Source organism: Schistocerca cancellata, chromosome 4 (assembly GCF_023864275.1).
Source record: "Schistocerca cancellata isolate TAMUIC-IGC-003103 chromosome 4, iqSchCanc2.1, whole genome shotgun sequence".
Classification (NCBI taxonomy): Eukaryota; Metazoa; Arthropoda; class Insecta; order Orthoptera; family Acrididae; genus Schistocerca; species Schistocerca cancellata.
This window is the reverse complement of record NC_064629.1, coordinates 731,215,225-731,235,597: the sequence shown is the minus strand read 5'-3', so window position 1 is coordinate 731,235,597 and position 20,373 is coordinate 731,215,225. Positions and strand designations below refer to the sequence as shown.

At 35.0% G+C, this 20,373-nt stretch overlaps 1 protein-coding gene across 2 annotated transcripts in view; it reads left to right on the top strand.

The window, feature by feature from the left end:
- The window catches only part of LOC126184944 (arrestin domain-containing protein 2-like), a 226,104-nt gene extending 209,391 nt beyond the window's left edge, over positions 1-16,713 (top strand). For both annotated transcript variants that reach the window (XM_049927617.1, XM_049927618.1), the window contains one exon: positions 15,764-16,713. In XM_049927617.1, coding sequence (XP_049783574.1) covers positions 15,764-15,939 — 176 coding nt within the window. In that variant the 3' untranslated portion in view covers positions 15,940-16,713. The remainder of the gene's footprint in view (positions 1-15,763) is intronic.
- The last annotated feature ends 3,660 nt before the right edge of the window (positions 16,714-20,373 follow it).

Genomic DNA, 20,373 nt, shown 5'->3' with positions numbered 1-20,373 from the left:
ATAAGAACACCGTGAATTCATTGTCCCAGCAAGGGGAAACTTTATTGACACATTCCTGGGGTCAGATAAATCACATGATCACACTGACAGAACCACAGGCACATAGACACAGGCAAAAGAGCATGCACAATGTCGGCACTAGTACAGTGTATATCCACCTTTTGCAGCAATGCAGGCTGCTATTCTCCCATGGAGACGATCGTAGAGATGCTGGATGTAGTCCTGTGGAACGGCTTGCCATGCCATTTCCACCTGGCGCCTCAGTTGGACCAGCGTTCGTGCTGGACGTGCAGACCGCGTGAGACGACGTTTCATCCAGTCCCAAACATGCTCAATGGGGGACAGATCCGGAGATCTTGCTGGCCAGGGTAGTTGACTTACACCTTCTAGAGCACGTTGGGTGGCACGGGATACATGCGGACGTGCATTGTCCTGTTGGTACAGCAAGTTCCCTTGCCGGTCTAGGAATGGTAGAACGATGGGTTCGATGATGGTTTGGATGTACCGTGCACTATTCAGTGTCCCCTCGACGATCACCAGTGGTGTACGGCCAATGTAGGAGATCGCTCCCCACACCATGATGCCGGGTGTTGGCCCTGTGTGCCTCGGTCGTATGCAGTCCTGATTGTGGCGCTCACCTGCACGGCGCCAAACACGCATACGACCATCATTGGCACCAAGGCAGAAGTGACTCTCATCGCTGAAGACGACACGTCTCCATTCGTCCCTCCATTCATGCCTGTCGCGACACCACTGGAGGCGGGCTGCACGATGTTGGGGTGTGAGCGGAAGACGGCCTAACGGTGTGCGGGACCATAGCCCAGCTTCATGGAGACGGTTGGGAATGGTCCTCGCCGATACCCCAGGAGCAACAGTGTCCCTAATTTGCTGGGAAGTGGCGGTGCGGTCCCCTACGGCACTGCGTAGGATCCTACGTTCTTGGCGTGCATCCGTGCGTCGCTGCGGTCCGGTCCCAGGTCGACGGGCACGTGCACCTTCCGCTGACCACTGGCGACAACATCGATGTACTGTGGAGACCTCACGCCCCACGTGTTGAGCAATTTGGCGGTACGTCCACCCGGCCTCCCGCATGCCCACTATACGCCCTCGCTCAAAGTCCGTCAACTGCACATACGGTTCACGTCCACGCTGTCGCGGCATGCTACCAGTGTTAAAGACTGCGATGGAGCTCCGTATGCCACGGCAAACTGGCTGACACTGACGGCGGCGGTGCACAAATGCTGCGCAGCTAGCGCCATTCGACGGCCAACACCGCGGTTCCTGGTGTGTCCGCTGTGCCTTGCATGTGATCATTGCTTGTACAGCCCTCTCGCAGTGTCCGGAGCAAGTATGGTGGGTCTGACACACCGGTGTCTATGTGTTCTTTTTTCCATTTCCAGGAGTGTAGCTCCTTGGTCATTCCTTTACCACAGTCAATCCAAATAGTTTCACAAAGTACAAATCATAATCATACAAAGTGCAGTGAAGTGTCCCAAACCATAGGAACAACAGCAGTATCAACAGTGACATCTGGACCAGAACCAGAAGATAAAGTATCCCTACCAACAGAATAAGAGGAAAAAGCTGCAAGTGAACTGTGTAGTGAAACAGGCAGGCAAAAAATAGTGCCTCCATCCCACCTGAAAGATTTTTTAACATCAGGCACAAGGAGGAGGAAACCACCACATTACGTAGAACCAAATTTTAACTGTACATATACACTCTAGTATAAATAAGAAACCAGAAAAGAGTCAGTGTGGAAATCTTACAAAGAATGCTAATTTTGAGACATTAGAGAGAAGTACCAGCACTTTCTTACTGCACTTTAACGTAAATGGATTAGGTATAACCAATCATAATGGTAGAGTGAATAAAATTGACAAACTGCAGATTTTAATCTCAGAATGCAGAAGTATTGAAACTATTTTTTTAAATGATCATTGGCTTACAAAAAATTGTGTCTCAATTTTAAATATGCTAAACAATTTCAGTGTAGCATCAAGTTTCTGTAGAACAAATAGCACCCATGGAGGCTCATGCATAGTTGTACACACCTCTTTGGAATACAAAGTGAAAGATGATTTCAGTATTCTAAATGAAGAAAGTGTATTTGAAAGCTACTCAGTTGAATTAGAAAAGCAAAATATTGTCACTGTATCAGAATACAGAATTCCAGGTGTAGCAGTAACAAAATTATTTTTATGAACGTTAATGGGACTTGTACAGAAAGTCAGTAATGACAAAAAGAAAAAGCACTTTATTTTTACAAGTCCGTCTTGATCACATCAAGATGAACTTGTAAAAATAAAGTGCCAAGAAATGATTGATGGACCTAATCCAAAAATTTGGGTTCAAGGCAAAGTTCATGGAATCCACAAGAAAAATGACAATACAGAAACCTGTATCAGTAACATTCTAACAAATTATAAATTTGAGGAAGCTATGTGTTGATTTAGGACTTTCTGACCATTCTGCTTTGTTTATTGAAATGACTAATACAAATGAGCAAAGTACTAGAAAAACATAAAGCAAAAGACATTTTACTGTAGAAAACTTAAAATTGTTCTGCTCTAAACTAGAAGAGGTGGAGTGGGAAGTCCAAGATGAGATTCCAATCTCAGTACATTTTACCAAAATTTTTGAAATATTTTTACATGTCTTTAATGAAATACTTCCACTTGGAGGGTGCCAGACAAAAGTGTCAAATAAGCTAAATCAGATCACTGCTTTTCATTAGCTATGTTAAACAGTATAAAAGCATATTTAAAAGGGTAGTGTAAGCAGCAAAATAAATGGTTAATACTAAATACATCTCGGCTCATGGAAACAAATCAAAGGAATGGTCCATCATAAAATCAGAACTGGGGATTAGAATTGACAGCAAAGATATTTCCATAATTAAGGTGGGGAGTGAAATTGTAACAAACCTAGCTCGGATTTCAGTCATTCAACACTTTTTTTTATAAACATATCTAAATCACATGTAAATGTACTTGCTTAGGCAGAAGAATACTTTAACAATTTTGAGAAAATCTCAGTTAAAGATGTAAAAAAAGACAATTTTACAGCTAAAAAACAAAAATCCTGCTGTATGGGATGGCATATCTACCAAAGAAGTTAAAGCAGCTGCCAGGATAATAGCTCACCTTCTTTGCTCAATAATTAATAAATCACTCGAGGAAGGCCCCTTTCCAGATGACCTAAAGCATGCGGATGTAAAATATTTGTTTGAAAAAGGCTCAAGCAAAGATATGGGGAACTGACACCCAATTTCTATTCTCCCAACTTTTTCAGAAATGTATGAAGAAGAGGTGTAACACAAATTAAAAAAAATATGGAGAAATCTAACATAATTTCAGATAATCAATATGGCTTTCAAAAAGGAAAGAGTACAATAGAGGCCATTAATGAAGTTGTCAAAAAAAATCAGTTCCACCTTAAACAAGTCGAGGAAAGTTGCAGGAGTACTGTGTAACCTCAAAAAAGCATTTCATTGTGTAAACAATCACTTGCTTCTGTATAAAATGGAAATATATGGAATTGGGGGTTGTGTTTTAGAGTGGTTTAGGTCATACCTCATGAATAGAAAACAAAGGGTACTTATATAGTCAAGTCAGGGAAATTCTTTCTCTGAATGGATGCTTATTTCACAAGACATTCCACAAGGCTCAAGTATGGGTCCAATTTTGTTTTTACTTTATATAAATGATCTACCCCTGAACACAAATTCACACTCTGTTTTAGTCACTGATATTACTTCTGTCCTTGTTGAAAACAATGACCCTGAACAAATTCCTTCAACTGTTACAAAACTATTAGGCAGTATGGAAAACTGGTGCCAACTAAATGGGCTAAAACTGAATACTGGGAAAACACTATTTCTACAGTTTAAAACTAAAAACTCTCAGTTAAAAGAATTCCACATTAGTCATAGAAACCAAGAACTGAAAGAAGCAAACTGTTTTAAATTTTTAGGCATGATTTGGATCAAAATCTATCCTAGTCTTCAAACATAAAGTATTTAGCAAGTAAATTAAACAGCCTGACATTTGCAATGGATATCTGTCATATTCAACAAGCATGGAGACAAGAAAAGTAGTTTACCACAGCTACTTTGAATCAGTTATAAGGTATGGCATTATTTTTTGGGGAGGCACAACCAAAATGACTATAATTTTAAAATTACAAAAATCAATTGTCAGAAATATATGAAAATGGTATCTGTTCTTTCAGACATGTCAGAAAGAACAGATACCATTGGTGACCATGCAGTTCTCTTAGAATGAAATTATAATTAACTCACGACCTTAAGCTGTCAACAGGTGTTGATATACATCAATGGGGACAGTTGAAAATGTGTGCCCTGACTGGGACGCGAACTCTGGATCTCCTGCTTACATGGCAGATGCTCTATCCATTTGAGTCACCGAGGGCACAGAGGATAGTGCAACTACAGGAATTTATCCATTGCATGATCGCCATGAGACCCACACCCCCAACTTAATGTCCACATACTACATTCATAGTGCCCCTGCCCATTACACTCATTACTCAAGGCAGACAATCTTACTGAGTCCCATAAGACTTTGGGCAATTCATGTGCATCCAGAACAGGAGAAGAAGGTCAATGGCTGGTTAGCCTTAACTATATGAAGATGGTATCTGTTCTTTTGGACATTTTCAACTGTCCCCGTTGATGTATATCAATGCCTGTTGACAGCTTAAGGTCTTGATTTAATTATCATTTCATCCTAAGAGAGTTGCATTGTCACCAATGGTATCTGTTCTTTCAGACTGTTGCTAGGCTACACACAGATTATAAATTAATAGATTAGATTATAAATTAATAATTATTGTTTCTGTAATACACATAAATTGTAATTGCAGTACTGATGAGTCACCTGTACAATAAATCTTGTGATTTAACTCTGTATGTTATAGGACAGTAAAAACATGATTCTGATTCTGAGTACAATATCATTAGCAAAGTGAAGGTATTGCATATATGTTCCAACAGTTTATACTCTCCTGTTGTATTAAATAGCTGCTGAGAATAAATTTGATGGTATGGAATGTCCTTCTTTTATTCCTCTTTCAGTTCAATATTACTCACTATTCTGACCTATCTTTCCAAATGTTTATTACATTGTACAGGGTCTGCTGTTTTCCATTACTTGGTGAATTTATTTCATTTTTGCTTCATTGGTTGGTTCTCCTCTTGCTGCCCCCAGTAATCAGTTACCTAAGGGAGAGAAGGGTTGTGAATTATCTGTCTGTGAGGCATGTAAACTTTGCTCCATGTACAACAAAATTTTAACTGTTTGTATTTATATTTTCTGAGTCCAAGCTTGGGGACCAGCCATTTGCGTAAAAGAGTCTGAGAAACCTCCTGTTAATCACATCTGGGCTGTCTGATGTAGCTGACCGATGGTTATTAATAATGATAAACATCATCATCTTAAACAGTTTCAAGCACTGGGCTGAAACTGTTTGGAACATATGCCTCACCATCTAGTCCTGTTTTCCCACCATTTGCGATGCTGCAAAGTAAGGGACGGCCTACAGGGATGAAGTACAATGGGGACTTTGAGTAACCTGGGACCAATATGGTTACTGTGAAGGCCCTGTAGGAACTCTAAAAAGTGGCAGCTAACAGGGCTCAGATGAAGCTATGATAGGCTTAGCTAGCCAACAGTACATCAAGGGAACTAGCCTCAGAAAAAATGGTTATCAATCCACTGCATTAATTCAATCTGGAACAGGCTCAGATGCTGCCTCACAAGGTAGTGCAATGTATGTTAAGCAAGATGAGAAGATGCTCTAACTTTATTTATGATTTGCTAATGATTCATTGAGCTTCATCTATTTATTAAGATAGTTTGGTTTTTGCTTGATTAAAACTCAATGCTTTTTCCTCTATGGTTGGTAACAATTAAGATGTGTTTCAATTTGGGGTAATTGTCTTTCTCTGCAGATGGATTTTAAATAATTTTGCTAGTTCTTCTTTTATTACTTTGCCTGCAAAATTATTGAAACGCCATTATTTCTGTGCACGCTGCATTCCTTTATATCATGGATGGCTTTACACACCTCAGCTAGCATTACTTCTGGGATGTCACTATTTGTGTTACCAAGTACCTATGATTCTGATTCATATCTTCAGCTATAAAATCTATAAAGAAATATTGGTATATTTGTAAAATTTTCTCTATGTTGTTTGTTCCTCTGCTGTTTGCTGTGTTAACTGATGAAATGCGGTATTTGACCAACAGAAGTATCTGTTTTGTTTTCTTGATATTCCTATTGTTTTCAACTGTCCCTCTTATCATATTTTCATTGCTCCTTCTCATAACCTCTAGATTATGTAACTGAATGATCTTGATTGATTCATTGTATCCTATGAGTGACAATGGTAAATCATCTATATCTAGTTACATTTTGGATTTTTGCATTTTAATCATTTTTAGTGCTTAATTTTCATTCACTAGTACTGCCCAAATGCCACAGATGAGTATGAGACTTGCCCTTTTTTCATTACTTGTGAAGTTCTAGTTTAAATTTGAGTTGAATTTACAAAATTATCTACATATATCACTGGTTCTTTATATGTAAATGCATTTGGTATTCTTCTGAATATGAGTTTTTCACCTAAATATTACAGTTCTGTTTCAGTTTTTACAATTTAAATTATATATTTTTATTTATTTCCAAACTCTTATTATGCTGTTAGCTTATAAGTTTGAACAAAAATGAAGGATGTCTTCATGTTTTCATTTGAATGTTGAGTCTTTCAGTAGATAATTTTTAATGCTTGTGATTCAGATACTAGATTTAGTGACTGTACAGAAATTTGTTCTGTCCAGCTTCCTTGGAAGCACATTTCAGAATTAGTTATCAAGAATTAAAAAACTGCTATACACATACTTTTGACAATTGTTCTTATCAGGCATCCACTTTCTCTACCACCTTATGGACCACTATACCACATACAGTAACACGTACTGAAAACACCAGTTAACATGAAATGTATATGGAAGAGTATTTCTCTATATTACATTTAATAATAATTATAGTTCTGCAATTTTTTAAATATTTTCATTGAACATCTGTGTTCTAATAAATACTTAAACATTGGAGACAAGGTATTGGCAGAATTAAAGCTGTGAGGGTGGCGCGTGAGTCATGCTTGGATAGCTCAGCCAGTAGAGCACTTGCCCGTGAAAGGCAAAGGTCCCGAGTTCGAGACTCAGTCCAGCGCACAGTTTTAATCTGCCAGGAAGTTTCACTTAAATATTTGTTTTCCTGTGCAGATAAATTAATCCTATCTATATTACGGATGAGTTGAGTTATTGGCTTTTTAAGTTTCATGCAGTTATGTATATAGTAATGGAAAGCCCTGGTGAAATTTAACTGATTTAAAGAGTAAAGGTAACAGCTCATTGGATAGCAAAGGCCTGTGTGGCTACAGGGTCCTTGCTGACTACATTATGCCAGCACTACAGATCTACAGCACTACAGCACTACTACTAGGTGGAATGTTATCTATACCCCTTAATTTATTAAATGCAGTTGTTGATGCTACAAAATTGATTTAACTCCAGTGGTTATCAATAGTCACATAAATTTACCTTTACATGACATTTTTATCCATGTGATACAGCCATACACTTTGGAGGAATTACATTTATTAGGTTATGATTAGTTCCAGAAAAGAGTTCTCACTCTGCCATGGACAGTAAATTAGATTAAATCTTTATGATGAAGAGTGTGGCTTGAACTTGGAGATTAGTTATTTATTAGCTTTACTGTAAAAGGTGAGCAATTCAAATATGTCAAATATATTAATGTAAGACTTAAATTTGTCCACCTACTTCTCTCTCTTCTGGCAGTGAATTGCAGAAAATGTATATTCAGGACCCAGGTATGCATAAATTATTAATGTGTTAAAAGGTTGACTTCGCTCATACTTCACTGTTTTGTGAGATATGTCATTCCAGAATAAAATATAGATTATGGTCACACTACTATCTATCTTTCCTCCAACAGGTGCCAATGCTGCATAGTTTAAAGAGATCCTTTGTAGAGTTCTGGAAAATTTCAGCTGTGGTGGTACATCAGCAATTTACAGAGCGAAAAGCAGAGATCCGATTTGATGGTTTAAGCTTTGCAAGTATGGTTATGATTTTTTACAGTGAGAGATATTTCATTATGGAAAGGCAATTCAGTGATGCAATCATATCGTAATGCAAATTTGAGGTTTTAATGATATGAAATTATTGGAAAATGGTCCACTTCTTCATTAAGTCCTATTTTTGGATTGTTTTCACTGTGCATTTCCTTGGAAATTTATGTCAATTTATTTTTGCATAGAATTAATTTAATTGCAGAAATGATGTTAGAACCAGATACGTATTGGTCTGAATGATTGAAAAAATGGCTCTCTGCATCAGAATCAGAATTTTTATTGTCCCATAACATACAAAGTCAAATCACAGATCTGATGTACTGGGGACTCGTCAACATCACATTTACATTACAATTACAGTTTGTATATACAATATTACAAAAACAATACATCAACACTCCAGTTTACATGTATTACAAAGTAATATATTACAACAGCATTTATGTAGTGAACATATTTTTACAATCATTTATCCGAAACAAAACTGCCAAGCTTAATTAACAGGTGATGTTTCCTTGCTCAGTCTTCCACATCATCATTCATAAATTCTTCTATGGAGTAATAACATTTCTCCACTAATAACTTGTGCAGCTTTGGTTTCAGTTGCCCTAACTCCATGCTGTTTATTTGTTTCTTTTTTAGCATGTTGTAGATTTTCAGATTAACAGCAGATTCTCAATCAAAATGCACACAGTCTTTCTAATCTTTCAGATTATATATATTTTCTGATTTTGGATTTCATAGAGAGCTTATTCCTGTGTCAGCACACAGGACAATTTATGGATCTCATTAATTGATTTTGACTAGTATTACATTGCAGTACAAGCTGTGTATATTGAAATTTAATGGGACCAAGTAAAAAACAAATAAAATCAGATGAGTAACTAAGAGTTTTCAAGTTGTGAATTCTCTCTGCTTATCTCTGGAACAAACTTAGGAGATGAAAAGTAAGTTGAAGACTAGCCAAAGCACCTAGAACAGGGAGTCATTTGACTGAAACAGAGTAGCCCTTAGGATGTGGTGTTTCTAGCTTTTGCAGTCAGTTCAACTTTGGTATATCTGAGGTTCATACAGTGGGTAATGTAAATTAATAAACTTATCTCAAGAATGATGTTCTAGTTACTATTCAGCAAAAGCTGAATTATCCAGCTGCCAAAATGTTTTTCTGTAACTTCCCCATAGTATCCTCCAGATTGTAAATCTATAGTCATAAAGGCTTCAAAATTATAAAAGTAATGGTCATGCTTAAAAAAAATTATTTTTGTTTATTTCTGGCAAACATAAAACACAGCCAAAAACACACAGTTGGTTGGAAAAAAAGCAAATTATTTAAATAAAAACATATCATCTTGATACTGGATGTATAATGAGGAAGACTTTTATTTACATTATGGGAAGCCTTGCAGCACTTTTGGGGCTTGTCACACTACATTACTTACCAAGTACTAGTTTCTTGTTCAACACTGTGTTGTATTTTCACAAACAGTATCACGGCATTTGCATAAATTTCAGTTCAATTGCAATTTAAAGTAGTTTAACGAGACTATTTTGCCATAATTTGCGCTATAATATTTAGGACAGGTTGCCTCAGTAGGTTTTTAAACAGAAACTCTGCCTTCATTTGTCAATTGCATTGTTCATTATGTTTACAAATGTGGACGCATATTGTAAATTAAGAAGCACTCGAAAACCTTCCTCATACAACACAGATATTTTCCTAGTTTAAAGTGTAAGTAATCATATAAATGATAATAAAAAATAAGTAATACATTTCCATTTGCTCACATTTAAAAATATCACTTTATCAAATATGCCAAAGAAACATGTTCTGCATAAGCAAAGACTATAATTACCGATACAGGTATTCATCCACAGATCAAAGTAGTCAGGGACGATACTGTCACTTAACAGGCAGGCGAGGCCTGCAACATTAAAATTGCCTCCAATTTATTAGTGACTCTCCTTATCTGTGGAAATGTAGCTTGGTGTCATTGCATCAAGTTTGTCTTGCCAATTGTCTTCTTTCACTGTTATTGTACCAACTGCTGTCATGGTCTCAAACATCTCTTTTCTATTACGGACAGAGAATGTAAGCTGAGTCACTGCTGCTAGTTTGCACAGCTTACTGTTTTGAATTCCTACAGTCACAATGCCAATTGTTTTATTTTACTTTGAATTCTTGTTATTTGTGTCAGTTTTAATTTGTATGAAGCCGAGTAGCAATTCATATAGCAGAACTACAACAAGTAACATCTCTGTGGTTGACAAATGATCATGATGGTACAAGAGACTACAGTCAATAAATTTAAGTGCCATAAACCAGGATGTGGAGGTTTCCACCCAGCATTTTCTGAGAAGTTTTACTGTCCTTTGTGTGAAGTACGATGCACTATATGGATGTTGAGCATTACTGGAAGCAAGAGGAGAAGTTGAATGTTCAGCTGATAAATTCAGCACTATTCTCATCTGATCTTATACTTTAGGCTCATTGCAGAAAATCATGATGAATCATTTCAATATACACTCAACTCTGGATAAACATGCACTAAATTATACTTACACATTTTATTGCATCAAAAATATTTTTTCTGGCCATTTCTTTGAGTACCTAGATCATGCCTCTATTCTGGAAAAAAAAAAAAAAAAAAAAAAAAAATGCAGCACATTCCAAGATATGTATGAGAATGTCCTCTCAAAATATATTTTTGTTTTCTTTCTTCTTGCACATAAAACTTGAAGCCTGATTCAAAGTTCTCTTAGGAGGTAGTAATTTGAGGCAACCGATTTGAAGTAAACATGCATACAATTTGTTGTGGTATTAATTAAGAGACATGGTATTGTTATGCATTGAAGGACCACAGCCTCATTACTGACTTACTGATGTGTTTATTTAGTCACAGATGTGATAACACCTAATATCTTAAACCATGAAAGTGACTATCAAACCTTGTGCATTTCTCAGATCTCTTCAAAATGCACTAACAGTGTTTGATGAGTATAATAATACTCAAAGTGCTAGTAACCAGTCCATCATTTGTATCTACTCAATATTCTTCTTATCTGCCACTCTTATGCATGGAAACATAATGACCTAAGATCCATTGATCTTAGTGGATGATGAGAATGACTAAGATTGCTGGTTCATCATTGATGTAATGCTAAATGTAGCTAATGCAGCACTTCACGGTCAGATTGTTCAAGTCTTACTGCCATAGGAAAAACCTATAATATCAACAGGAGTTTATTTTCTGACACACTTTTACATTTTTGGGCATTATTCAGTAAGAAAATGGCCACAGTTAACTGATTTTAAGAATCAGAATTTAGAGAACTGTTGAAAATATAGCGTCATTCCTTTTCAAATCAACAAATGAAAGTGTGATTTTTGATCTGGCCACTCTGGATTTGTTTGAAATTAAGAATGCATGTAGTTTTCATAATGAGGAACATAAAGTAATGTTTATCACATTTTTGTGGTGAAACGTTCCTGAGTAATAGGGGCTAAAAAGTTTTTAAAAAATAAAAAAAAAATGGCTTGTGGAAAATTTTTGATTTGTTCACAACTTGTGTTCTAATTAAGATAGAATGAAGAAACTGAGTTTATTAGAAACCTCTTTCAAAGAGCTTTCATATGATGTAAGATATAGTTAGCTAAAATATTATAAAAATATGATTATTGGATAAACTGAATGCTGAAACAATGCTTTTGATGATTCTAAAAAACTCTGTGTGGAAGATGCTGTTTCCCTCTATGTATTCTGAAAATTTCAACTTGGAATGAGCATGGGATTGCTATGGAGAGTAATTTTGTGTATGATATGGTGTGTTAAACGCCATAAAAATTAATTTATTTTAAATATTAGGTCTACTTGTCATCAACTATGTCTTATTGTACAACTAAATGTTGACATCAAAATAAGATATCTTACAATAAATGGAAGACAAAAACAATATTCTCCTTATCAGTGTTGAATTAACAAATACAACAAGTTGAAAACCTTCAAAAAAATCAAAACAACTGAATACCAGAGACAGACAAAGTTTAGTTTGACTCCTTACTGAGAGGTATCATATCAGTCTAATGCATGACACTTCTAGCAAATCAGTTTGTTGAACATTATCATTTCTATATACATCTTATTCTGAGATGCATCAACTCTTATAAGAACAAGGGTTTTCTTCCATCATCCACTCGGCAGCAGGACACAAGTTTTTCTTATGCTTGTTATGGTCCTTTTCATTAAAGGAGTAACTGAGCTCACAAAGTTGGTATTTTAGGTATTTTATGTCATGTACAGTACAATTTTTATGAAATGTTTTCAAACTTCACTGCATCAGTTTTCTGTATTTAGGAATACACAACATTACTTCTCCATTATTCATGTCCTGGAATGTAATGTTATGTTAACAGTTGGAAGTTTAACTGGGTGTAAACATATAAACTTATACACTCTTGTGAGAATTGTACAAAAGTACCTTTAAACTAATTTTGAAATACAACATTTCAGAATTAATTGCATTATTTCACTTTGTAGGCTATATACACACCAAAAGAAAATGTACAGGGCACTTTCAAAAACAACTGATGACAGCTGACTGACTAGTATCCAATGACAAAATACTAAACAGATGGAAGATAGTCACAGCAATCAGTCACCTTGCATTTAGTCTTTAAAATAAGTTTTTTCCATTATATTAAGATATTTTAGAATTTAGGTCAATTTATAAATTTTGAGTTATTGATTTAGCTTGTACTAAGCTTTAAAACCCAGTTATTTGCATGAAAAGTACAATTTAGTAGTCTAAGTGATAAATCCAACTATGATTCTCAAATGTGTCACAGGTAGCAAAATAAAAATAACAATTCACAATCTGAATGACATTTAACAGGATTGTGATAAACATAAAATTACATTTATTGGTGATCCCATGCTCATTCCAAGTTGAAGCCTTCAGAATACATAGAGAAAAATAGTATCTTTTGGATAATATTTTTTTTGTGAATTTTAAAGAAAATTTTTCAAAATTCAGTCAATTCAATAATATTTTTATGAAAATATGTGTGTATATTTTTAACCAATTATGTTTTATATTATATAAAAGCCCCTGAAAAGAGCTTTCAAACAAACTCAGTTTCACTGTTCTATCTTAATTAGAACACAAGTTGTGAACAAATCAGTGTTGTTGCACAAGTCTTTTTTTCTTGTCTTTTAATTTTTTCTAGCACCCATCAGGCCTACTCAGAAACATTTTGACAAAAAAATTAGAAAAAATTGTTGTATGTTACTGTTTATGAATACTACAAGCACACTTAATATCAAATAAGTCAAAGAGGGTGAGGTTGTAGCACTTGTTGATTTGACGCAGAATAACCTCCTCTCTAAGCAATGGCAAGTGGAATTTGTTGAACCACTGCTGTGTGATTCATGGTTATTATCTATTTCATCATGAGTATAAGTTCCTCCAACAGTGAACAGGTGTTGCTGATAAAAGGCTACATCACATGCTGATGCAATGTTCAGACCAATTTGCTATGCTGAAGTGATCAGAATTTACAGTATTCAGAGACATACAACATAGCCTACTAGACATCCTTACCTTAAAATAATGTGGTACTGCAGCCTGTACTGTCAGTGGTTGTACTGTATTCATATTCATAAATATGGAGAAAGTGAATCATGTAAGCTGTTTTGGTTCAAGAGCTATGCCCTTTTTTGTTCTCAAGCTGTAAGGTCTTTGTCACATGTACAGTACCATGCTAATAATTCAACCTGTATAATTGTGTAGGTGTTGGGTGGTGATATATTGCCCTACATCTTGCATCCTAAAAATCAGTCTATTGATTATAACAGAGTTTGTGTTCCTGGGTTTCTATTCATGTGGATGATTCAGTTTTTCTACACAAAATTTTGATCACTGACATAAGTAGCTGTCTTTGATAGGTGGTTAGCACATCTAAGACCATCACTGGCACCACCAGATCATGGCAGCTAAGTCTGTTGTTGAACTGGAATTATGAGACTGAAAGAATGCCTCAAAATATATTTTCCAAGAATAATAATTTTCCAGACATCATAATTATGGAAGTAAATAGTGGATTTTACTGTCCTGGATCAGCTTCTTTGCAGCCTTAAATATTTTATTTTTTATTTTTTATTTATTTATTGTTCCGTGAGACCAAATTAAGGAGAAGTCTCCATGGTCATGGAACGAGTCAATACATGTAATTATAACACGATATTAGGAACAGATAAAATGAAATATAAAAAAAAAACATATTCAGGTGACAAGTCGTAAGTTTAAATGAAGACAATCAACGATGTAACACTGGAATTTGCTTAATTTTTTAGCTCTTCCAGGAGCTCCTCGACAGAATAGAAGGAGTGAGCCATGAGGAAACAATATGAATGTTGCCAGTAAAAATTAAAGTCAGCCACAATTTTCTCAGCTGCACATGACACTCAAATGGATATTACAGGGGCCACATAGTTTGGATATTCAGCATAATGTATTGTTTTGAATTATCTAATGTGGATATCTCAATAGTTATGTAGTAATGTTGAAATATTATAACTATGAGAATGAATATAGATGGCAATCATAATGAATCTTTTCTTGGGACTTCCTTTTTAGTCTCTTCTACATAAGCCAATTTACAATGAAGATCAGCTGTTTCTCATAGCTTACTATTTATATTTTTCATCTATATTAAACAATTATATACTCCTGTAAATAACTTATTTATCTCAAATTTTTATGTCAGTGCTACCTGATCTAAATGTGTATGAATGTATAATACAAATCATGCTGTTTGTTGCCACCACTTATTCTTCTTTGTCTATGATTCATTACTCTTCCAATCTTACAGCTTCTGTTTCATCCTTCAGAGAATCAGTCAATCAGTAGTTATTATGACACATTCATCAATTTTGACTTTACTGTTTGAGCATTACATGAAAGACTTGATGACAGTGAACTTCAGAAATTAAATCACAAAGATTAACTGAATCTGGTATGCACAAGAAAGTCAGGGATTTCTGTAGAACAAATCAGTTTTTTGCTTCATTCTATTCATCATGCATCTAAGTGAATTCCATTACAATCATTCTGACGTCCTTAAACAATTTTAAAACTTTCACTTTTGTTGTGGAATATGTGGGTGTTAAGAATACTCTACAGCTAATGGGTGTAAAAGTCAGTAATATAGATAAATACGTTTCTGACCATAACAAAACAGTTTCTGAAAAATTCATAAACTCACTAATGACAAAAATAACTTAACAACATAACAGAGGGGAAGTGATTGCAGCAAAATCTGAATATATATTTGTAAAAGTAAGGGGTTAAAAAATCATGTAAGGGACCTTTATATTTACTGTCAGTTACTGGGAACTACAGGTAGAAGTCACTCATGATAACATAATTAGGCTGTAACTATGAAATGTCTCAAACATAATTAAACCAACAAGTAAACTGAAGTAATAAGACCACTGAGGAAAATGTGTGAGAGTCAGTGCAGTTCTAAATGTGAACATAAGATTCCCTTTGTAATGTGAGATTTATGTTGTATTGTTGCAGAAGTGGCATGTGAACATGTTGAGGGTGGTCTGTATATTGGCCCAGAGTTCCTACTGGGGCAAGTCTATGATGGCAGCAATGCACATGAAGCTCGTGAAACAGTTGTCCTGTACAGGCCTGTGTATGTGACTGTTGTCAGAAATGATGGTATTAAACCTAATGCCACAACTACTTAAAGAAGCTGTCAACCATTACTCTGCAGTGTGTGTCACACCCTGTGTATTTGTTACCTGATTAAAATTAAAAAAAAAATCTTTTAGTATGTGACATAATAGTAATTTGTCTCATGCTGTCATACAAACTGTTAATTAATTTAAAAACAAAGTTTCATGTGTCTATGATCACTAAACATTTATTCCTGAAAACTGAGGTGAGTGCTCAGTTATGAGATTATTTTTATTGTACAAAATATTTTTAAGCAAACCTCTTTTTACAATGAATCTTGACAGTTCACAATTAAGGTTTTTCAGAACTGATGACTATTTATAGTTGCATGAAAATTACTATCATATATGAATCAGTCATGTATTTTTCATTGAAATGGCCTCAAATTAAACAGTTATGCAGTTTACATAACGTCTTGACTATGGGAGTAGCATATATCTAGCAACTGAAAGTTGACAGTTTCCTGTTTGTCTTCCTGTGAACATGGGGAACTTATCATTTCAAACTGTGGATTTTTCTGAATCACGCACAAATTGTCTGCAGTTACCTCAGTGTAGTTAAGGAGCACTACTTACATAGAGAGAATAAACATGTTTCATTGATTGGCGACTCCATGGAGTGCTGTGTGAGCAATGACCATGTATGTTAAATTAAAAGAAAGGTCAGCATTGGTCATAATATTGATGCTTAATTAATAGCAGAATTGATTTTCGATCACATAGTGATCATCTTCGGTGCTGTACACATTAAACTCAGACACTGGTATCAAGTTATCAATAACCAAAACTGAGAAGCGATCACAATATCGCTTTTCAGTTTTGGTTATTGATAACTTGATACCACTGTTTGAGTTTAATGTGTACAGCACTGAAGATGATCACTATGTGATCGAAAATCGATTCTGCTATTAATAAAACATCAATATTATGACCAACGCTTACCTTCCTTTTAATTAAAAATGTTTCACTCAGTGGCATTTCAAATCAAAATTCAGATAGTTAACTGGGATTAGAATTCTGAAGATTTGTAGCAATAGTTACAAAGTGCTATTGATATGATTAATGAAAATAAAGAAGTACCCTCCCCCTCCCCAATTGTTTGGTTGAAATTAAACATACAAAATTTGGTCAGTCTGGATTTGTGGATACAGACATATCAATCTTAAATACATTTGACTATTTCACTAAAAACAAAAATATTACCTGAATAAGTTTCAAAAATATTACTTGCTCATGCATTCTAACAGCTTATAAAAAATCAGTTCTAATGCTCAAATATAAATTTGCATTGATACTTTTGTCAGGTCACTAATGTATCTGTGAAAGAAAACCCCTAATCACTAAAGCAAGCTATATTTGAACCTCTATTCTTGCTGTACACATAGTTCAAACATCTTAATTGTAAAACTGCAGATTAAACTAGATTCATTGTTAAAAATGAGTTATTTAAATGATAATTTTTTGTACATCTATTTTCTTTCTTCTTCCTTGTGTAAAAAATTTTCTTGTAACTGAGACCATCATTGTATGACAAAACAATACCTAATATGGAAGAAATGCTTGGTGAGACATAGACATCTCAAGTGTTTTTAAATTAATTAACTTTGTTTCACCAAGCTACAGATAAGTCAATCAGAATGCTACATTTGGGATTGAAATGTGTCTTAGATAATATATTTCCATGATGAAAGAATATGCAAAATAGCTTTAAATGTTGTTTCTATATTGGATAAATTTTATCATGTAAGTTTTATAATTGAGCAGAGGCATTATTAATGTTTTGTGTGAAGACAGTGTTATATGTGTGTTATGTACTGAAATAAAATATGTAGATTTGGTGTTAAATATTGTTTCCATGTGGTTAGAGGCTGGTTAGTGGGAAGCCCTATTCAATTTCTTCTGTACAAATATTTAACAACCTTAAAATGAAGAATGAGAAAAGAACTGTTCAATCAACAGTCTGTTGAGACACAATGCCCTAATCAGATGTTATGTGTGTGCCTGCATAGCCCAAAAATACCCCTTCAAAGTACCTCTAAAACAAGAGGCATAAATTTGTTTACAATCATTTTGAAAGCATTTTCCCATATATATATATATATATATAACATTTTATAACACTACATAAATTATCAAAAGTGATTTTGATAGAGCACAGCGGAGTACACATGTTCTCTCATTGCGGTGTTTATTAAATTTATTGTTATTTTTAAATGTGGAATATAACGTTAATAAAATTGTTGTTGAATGTTAATGATTGTGAAGCTGTTTGTTATTGTGTACTTAAATATATGCATAAAAGAGGTTTATGTGTGAATCTAATGTTTTATTCTTCTCACCAACTTTTGTTCAAGTGCAGGTTTATTGCAAAATATAATGCAATAAGACAAGATCAATATACATTGGCCAAACAGGTCAATATATATGCTGGTTCAAAGTCTTTGCATCAAGTGTGTAGGGGCAATAAATCGTGTCTTGGAGAAGAACTTTTGCTAGAGACAAAATATTCACTGATGCATCCTTTTCACTGGCTATGCCCCTGAAAGTGGAAGGGCATAGGCACTCTGATGCTTGTGTATGCAGTGTGTGTTGCACATGATCCAGTCATCTGCCCCATATGAAAAGGATGACAAAGTAAATTAAAGTTCTTGATTTGTTTCTAAAATATCTTTCCCACTTAGAGACATTCACTCTTATGGTTTTCTTTTTGAAAATTACTCTAGCAGGTTATTGGTGTAGGTAACAAGCAGCACATCTCATTAACAGACTCTGCTGCTTCATTGAAATCTCACTGTGCCAGTGCAGTGAATACTAAATGACACTTAGCATCAATAGGAATCTTCAGCAAACATTTTGTCTCTAACAAGAGATGTTACCCATGATTGCTTTGAAAGATCCTGTGTGACATAGGGCCTATATATGAATCCTTTTTAAATTTATTTATTTATTAGGATCTGACTTTTTAAAAACTCTCAGCACACACCACAAGGTTTCATATAACAAGGTTTCAGCTAACATTATGTATGCTAGATATTTTCATCCAACTTTTTGCTTTTTTACTCTGGCTCCAATTCTTTTAGAAGCACTATCCTCATTTTATTCCTCCTTGATCATTACCATACTTATCATTTACTAGCCATGTCAATGTGTGCTCCATTCAGTATTAACCAGTAGAAATATGAAGAGACTATTTTAATTTAAGCTGAAAGTTATGTAGACCCTGTTTTGGAGTTCACAAAGCTTATAATTGAAGCTGAAACCGGCAGCAGTTAAAAACTTTACAGATCACTCTGGATGTTTGTTACTGTTTTAAGCATTTCTGACTTGAATATTTCCAACATTTTACACAAATTTCTGTATATTCACCTTAAGTCTGGAGATAAAAGTCTATCATAACAGCTATCTATTGTAATAGGGCCTATAGCAAATACAAAGTGAAGAAATCAAGCTGACAATAACATCAGAAATGGCAGGGGACATCAAATTGAGCAATACTTATGAAATTAAACATAGGCTACAAATCATTCATTTTCAAGCTACAGCCAATGAGAAATGACCACATGGAAGTTAATGCACAGTACAGTAAGAAAACATGTTTTTAAGTTTGTCTAATAATGTGGCATACGTGCTGCCATGTTCTGTACAATGCTTGAGTCACCACCAACAAGTACACAAACAACAGACTAACCCAGCCCTGGATCTGTGATATTTCTGAACCGGGGCAAAACCTTGATAGTGGTGTTTGAGATATGATGTCAAAAATTTAAAAAAAATGTTTTTCAGAAAATGTGCACATCTTTCTGAAGAGTTTGATGTATAAAACGTAAATGTTCAAGGATGTGTCAGACATGTCATTTGGTCTTAAGTGTGCCAAAGTACAGTGTCACACCTCTTCACACAGTGTTCTTCTATCACACATCACTGTATTTCGCTCTGTGGAATTCAAACATGTATATTTTGTAATGAAAGCCATCAAACCTGTATTCAGGATGGTGGAAATTAAAATGTCATAGGAGCCGCTCCTGTTCCCAATTGGCTGGTTTGACATCCTACCCCTCTTCTTTTTTTTCTTTTTTAAACTCACTATTAATACTGGGTGGGATTATTTATGGCCCGGAGAAAGTGTAGCGATCTGGCAAAAATTTTCTGTCAAAATTTCATGTTCTTGGACACCGAAAAGATAATATGTAAACTTTCTTACCTGTTAGTCACTTATTTCCATTCTCGTAGTTTGAATCTATGAATTTTGCTAATAATTATAACAACACTTATCACTTGCTCACCAAATGAACCACATAAATAAACAATGTTTGGCGTTCACCTGTTCAGGTTTATTCAGCTCAACTCATATAGCCCGATACACTTATGTCTCCAGGAAAGCTTTTTTTATTTCCAGATGTGATGGGGATTCCGCTGGCAGAGACGTCACATACACTAAGCACGCAT